Here is a 6,000-nt window from a genome sequence, read left to right as displayed (position 1 = left end):
GGAGCTTCCAGAGGCGCCCTTCAGTCCGGAGCTTCCAGAGGCGCCCTTCAGTCCGGAGCTTCCAGAGGCGCCCTTCAGTCCGGAGCTTCCAGAGGGGCCCTTCAGTCCGGAGCTTCCAGAGGCGCCCTTCAGTCCGGAGCTTCCAGAGGCGCCCTTCAGTCTGGCACAGCACTACAGTGCAGCACTACACTACAGCACATCACAGTACTGCACAGCACAGCACAGCACATCACAGTACAGCACAGCACTACAGTACAGCACTACACTACAGCACAGCACAGTACAGCACACTACATACCACCACAGTCAGAGGCTGGTACTAAGATAGCATTGAATGAGCTGTATTCCACCATAAGCAAACAAGAAAACGCTCACCCAGAGGCGGCGCTCCCAGTAGCCGGGAACTTAAATGCAGGGAAACTTAAATCAGTTTGACCTCATTTCTATCAACATGTCAATTGTGCAACCAGAGGGAAAAGAACTCTGGACCACCAATACTCCACACACAGCTCCCTCACCCTCCATTACTTTATTTAACTAGGCAAGTCAGTTAAGAACAAATTCTTATTTTCAATGACAACAGGTTAACTGCCTTGTTCAGGGGCAGATCGACAGCTTTTTACCTTGTCAGCTCTGGGATTCGATCTTGCAACCTTTCAGTTATGAGTTCAAAACTCTAACTACTAGGCTACCTGCCACCCCTGTCCATTTGCAAATCTTACCATAATTCTATCCTCCTGATTCTTGCTTACATGCAAAAATTAAAGCAGGAAGGACCAGTGACTAGATCAATAAAAAGTGGTCAGATGAAGCAGATGCTAAGCTACAGGACTGTTTTGCTAGCACAGACTGGAATATGTTCCAGGATTCCTCCAATGGCATTGAGGAGTACACCACATCTGTCATTGGCTTCATCAATAAGTGCATCGATGACGTCGACCCCACAGTGACCGCACGTACAGTACATACCCCAACCAGAAACCATGGATTACAGGCAGCATCCGCACTGAGCTAAAGGCTAGAGCTGCCGCTTTCAAGGAGCAGGACTAGAACCCGGAAGCTTACAAGAAATCCCGCTATGCCCTCCGACGAACCATCAAACAGGCAAAGCGCCAATACAGGACTATAATTGAGTTGTACTACACCAGCTCTGACGCTCATCTGATGTGGCAGGGCCTACAAACCATGACAGACTACAAAGGGAAGCACAGCCYCGAGCTGCCCAGTGACACGAGCCTACCGGACAAGCTAAACTACTTCTATGTTCGCTTCGAGGCAAAAAACACTGAAACATGCATGAGAGCACTAGCTGTACTGGAAGACTGTGTGATCACGCTCTCCGCAGCTGATGTGAGTAAGACCTTTAGACAGGTCAACATTCACAAGGCCGCAGGGCCAGACGGATTACCAGGACGTGTACTGCGAGCATGCGCTGACCAACTAGCAAGTGTCTTCACTGACATTTTCAACCTCTTCCTGTCCAAGTCTGTAATACCTGCATGTTTTAAGCAGACCACCATAGTGCCTGTGCCCAAGAACACTAAGGTAACCTGCTTAAATGACTACGGACCCATAGCACTCACGTCTGTAGCCATGAAATGTATTGAAAAACTGGTCATGGCTCACATCAACACCATCATCCCAGAAACCCTAGACCCACTCCAATTTGCATCCGCAGATTATGCAGTCTCTATTGCACTCCGCACTGCCCTTTCCCACCTGGACAAAAGGAACACCTATGTGAGAATGCTATTCATTGACAACAGCTCAGCGTTCAACACCATAGTGCCCTCAAAGCTCATCACTAAGCTAAGGACCCTGGGACTAAACACCTCCCTCTGCAACTGGATCCTGGACTTCCTGACGGGCCGCCCCCAGTTGGTAAGGGTAGGTAACAACACATCCGCCACGCTGATCCTCAACACAGGGGCCCCTCAGTGGTGCGTGCTCAGCTCCCTCCTGTACTCCATGTTCACTCATGACTGCACGGCCAGGCACGACTCCAACACCATCATTAAACTTGCYGATGACACAACAGTGGTAGGCCTGATCACCGACAACAACAAGACAGCCTATAGGGAGGAGGTCAGAGACCTGGCTGTGTGGTGCCAGGACAACAACCTCTCCCTCAACGTGATCAAGACAAAGGAGATGATTATGGACTACAGGAAAAAGAGGACTGAGCACGCCGCCATTCTCATCCACYGGGCTGCAGTGGAGCAGGTTGAGAGGTTCAAGTTCCTTGGTGTTCACATTACTAACAAACTAACATGGTTCAAGCACACCATGACAGTCGTGAAGAGGGCACGACAAAACCTATTCCCCCTCAGGAGACTGAAAAGATTTGGCATGGGTCCCAAGATCCTCAACAGGTTCTACAGTTGTACCATCGAGAGCATCCTGACTGATTCCATCACTGCCTGGTATAGCAACCGCTCGGCCTCCGACCGCAAGGCACTACAGAGGGTAGTGCAAACGGCCCAGTACATCACTGGGGCCAAGCTTCCTGCCATCCAGAACCTCTATACCAGGCGGTGTCAGAGGAAAGCCCTAGAAATTGTCAAAGACTCCAGCCACCCTAGTCATAGACTGTTCGCTCTGCTACCACACAGCAAGCGGTACCGGGGCACCAAGTCTAGGTCCAAGAGGCTTCTAAACAGCTTCTACCCTCAAGCCATAAGACTCCTGAACATCTAGTCAAATGGCTACCCAGACTTTCAACATTTCCCCCCCATCCCCTCTCCACACACTGCCCACTCTCTTGTTGTCATCTATGCATAGTCACTTTAATAACTCTACCTACATGTACATACTACCTCAACTAACCGGTCCCCCCACATTGACTCTGTACAGGCACCCCCTGTATATATTGTTATTTTTTTACTGCTCCTCTTTAATACTTGTTACTTTTATCTCTTATTCTTATTCATATTTTTTGTTAACTGCACTGTCGGTTAGGGACTTGTAAGTAAGCATTTCACTGTAAGGTCTACAACCTGTTGTATTCGGCATGTGACTAATACATTTTGATTTGATTTGATTTTACACTACAGCACCAGCACAGCACACACACCACACCACACTACACTTACACTACAGTATAGTACAGTACAGCACAACACTGCAGCACGTACAGCACTACAACTACAGCACTACACTACAGCACTACCCTACACTACAGCACTACACTTCAGCCACTACACTACAACTACCCACACTACAGCACTCCCACTACAGCACTACACTACCAGCACAGTACAGCACAGCACAGTACAGTACAGTCACTCCAATAGAGCACTAGAAAAACCCCTGACCGCTGTTCACTCTGTGTAATGATAGGCTATACAGCCATGTCTTTCATCCCTCTCCACCACATGGCACACCATCATCTACTGCTCTGTCTGCTTGCTTCTGCTTGTCCTGTCTGTCTCTGCTCTGTCTCTGTCTGTCTGTCTTGTCTGTCTGTCTGTCTGCTGTCTGTCTGTCTGTCTGGTCTGTCTGTCTGTCTGTCTGTCGTCTGCTCTGTTCTGTCTGTCTTGTCTGTCTGTCTGTGTTCTGTCTGTCTCGTCTGTCTGTCTGTCTGTCTGTCTGTCTGTCTGTCTGTCTGTCTGTCTGTCTGTCTGTCTGTGCTGTCTTCTGCTGCTGTCTGCTCTGCTCTGTCTTCTCTGTCTGTCTGTCTCTTGTCTTCTGCTCTGTCTGCCTTCTGTCTGTTCTGCTGCTATCTGCTTGTCTGTATGCTGTCTGTCTATCTGTTGTCTGTGTCTGTCTGCCTGGACAGTGGGCTATGGGATAGGTTTTAATATAGGCTACATATAGGTTTAATATAGGCTACAACATAGGTTTAATATAGGCTACACATAGGTTTAATATAGCACTCACATAGTTTAATATAGGCTACACATAGGTTTAATATAGGGCTACACATAGGTTTAATATAGGCTACACATAGGTTTATATAGGCTACACATAGGTTTAATATAGGCTTACACATAGGTTTAATTATAGGCATACACATAGGTTTAATATAGGCTACACATAGGTTTAATATAGGCTACACATGGGTTTAATATAGGCTACACATAGGTTTAATATAGGCTACACATGGCCAGGCCAGCAATACAGACACAAGACCTTAAACAGGCACATTTATGTTTATAACTACTGGGCAATAATCATCACCCCCCCCCCTTTTTTCCCTCAGAACAGCCTCAGTCACTTTCAATTGAACTATCAACTTGGTACAGTTCTGCAAATATATGATTATAAAGGCATACACAAACAAACGCTCACACACGCATGTGTTTCATAGTCCATCCTGCTGCACATTGTAGACGTCAGCTAGACATCAACCAGACCAGGTGTGAAGTGCTCTTAAAGCCCATCTGTCTGCTGCTCACACAGGCCAACGTCAAGGGGAATTAACCTTCTCTCTCTCTCTCTCTCTCTCTCTCTCGCTCTCTCTCTCTCTCTCAGACCACCATAAAGGCCCACAACAACTGCCGTATGGTTAAAGCTTGCTGTAGTGTTCTATTTACACTGCAGACTTCAGTCAGTTACTTTCGCACAGGGACATTTCAAAGACTATGACATGAATTAGATATCATTTCAAATGAATGCCTTGTAGCAGATTTCAAAGAGACACTTCTTTGCATTTAACTCCACATAGTAGTGACAGTGTGAAGACAGCCGATAAAGGAAGGGTTGTCGTTCCCTATCTGCATCGCTGAATGACCATCTGATTAGAGTATTAACCCCTCCCCTTTCTACTACCGTAGCCTCAAACAACATTTGACTAATGCTTTATCCTGTGACATACGTTTACAGCACCGACCACACACACACCATTCATCACTATGTGCCTTAGCCCCATTAGCCTACATCTCTCCAGTACACAGCAGCTGCTGCCGACTAAGAAATACACACAACGCCAGTAACACTGCTCAAATGCCGATAGTGTTCGCTGTCCAACTACAGAACAGGTGCAGAGATCCCAGCTTTTATCCAGTTTACTAATTTACTCCAAGTTTCGTCCTTTAGTCCTAGTTTACTCATTTACTCCAAGTTTCGTCCTTTAGTCCTAGTTTACTCATTTACTCCAAGTTTTGTCCTTTAGTCCTAGTTTACTAATTTACTCCAAGTTTCGTCCTTTAGTCCTAGTTTACTCATTTACTCCAAGTTTCGTCCTTTAGTCCTAGTTTAAGTACGTAACCAGATAAGGTTGAGAAGAACTGTGCTCTGACCTGAGGGTCCTCTCGGTCGTCACTCCCTGTGGTTGAGAGCCTTTTGGTGGGGGTGGTCATTTCCTCCCCCTCGTCCTCTCCCCGGCGCTCTCCCTGCCGGTGAGGGACTTTCAGGGGGCTGTGTCTGAGGTGGCTGTGAGTGATGGAGGTCTTGGACCCGGAATTGTTTTGTAGCAGAGGAATGGGCAGGGCGCTGTGCACCGGTTTGGGCAGTCCCGACTTCATCTTAGAGGCGACCAGAATGGCCGGCATCTTCCGCTCTTGCTTTCAGAGCACGTCTCAGAAACCACTCAACACTCACATACTCACACACATACATGCAAGCACTCAGACTTTCTCTCTATCTCTTTGCTATTTTCTAAGAAGGTTGGCCAAAACGCAGGCTTACGCTCTCACACAGAGGCTCCACAGCTGGGGTAGGTCAGCCTGTATACACACATGTACAGCAGAAGGCTCTCTGTGGCACACACACTCACAAACACACACACACCCACACACACACTCACACACACAGTCCAAAAGTAAACCTTTCGATGAGAACAACTTCCTCTGACAGGCTGCCAAGTCACATCCTTCTCTGGATTTTAACAAGGTTCTGGAACCATCCACAGCGATGAGCACGATCTTCTGGGTTCCTCCCTCCACCTGTTCTGTTCCAGAGGTACAGTACAGCGTAACAGTAACTGTAGTGTTCCCTGGTCCTGGTTTAATCAGGCGCTGTTCCCACATCAATCCCTCAATGCGTGAAAAAGGAAAGCCC

At 47.5% G+C, this 6,000-nt stretch overlaps 1 protein-coding gene across 1 annotated transcript in view; it reads right to left on the bottom strand.

Moving 5' to 3' along the window:
* Nucleotides 1–5,993, bottom strand: part of nav2b (neuron navigator 2b) — a 314,640-nt gene extending 308,647 nt beyond the window's left edge. Inside the window, 1 exon segment of the mRNA XM_070439864.1 lies at nucleotides 5,241–5,993. Coding sequence (XP_070295965.1) covers nucleotides 5,241–5,492 — 252 coding nt within the window. The 5' untranslated portion in view covers nucleotides 5,493–5,993.
* Nucleotides 5,994–6,000: the final 7 nt, after the last annotated feature.

Source organism: Salvelinus sp. IW2-2015, linkage group LG4q.1:29 (assembly GCF_002910315.2).
Source record: "Salvelinus sp. IW2-2015 linkage group LG4q.1:29, ASM291031v2, whole genome shotgun sequence".
Classification (NCBI taxonomy): domain Eukaryota; kingdom Metazoa; phylum Chordata; class Actinopteri; order Salmoniformes; family Salmonidae; genus Salvelinus; species Salvelinus sp. IW2-2015.
The sequence above is the reverse complement of the archived record's forward strand: the minus strand, read 5'-3'. Positions and strand labels throughout refer to the sequence as shown.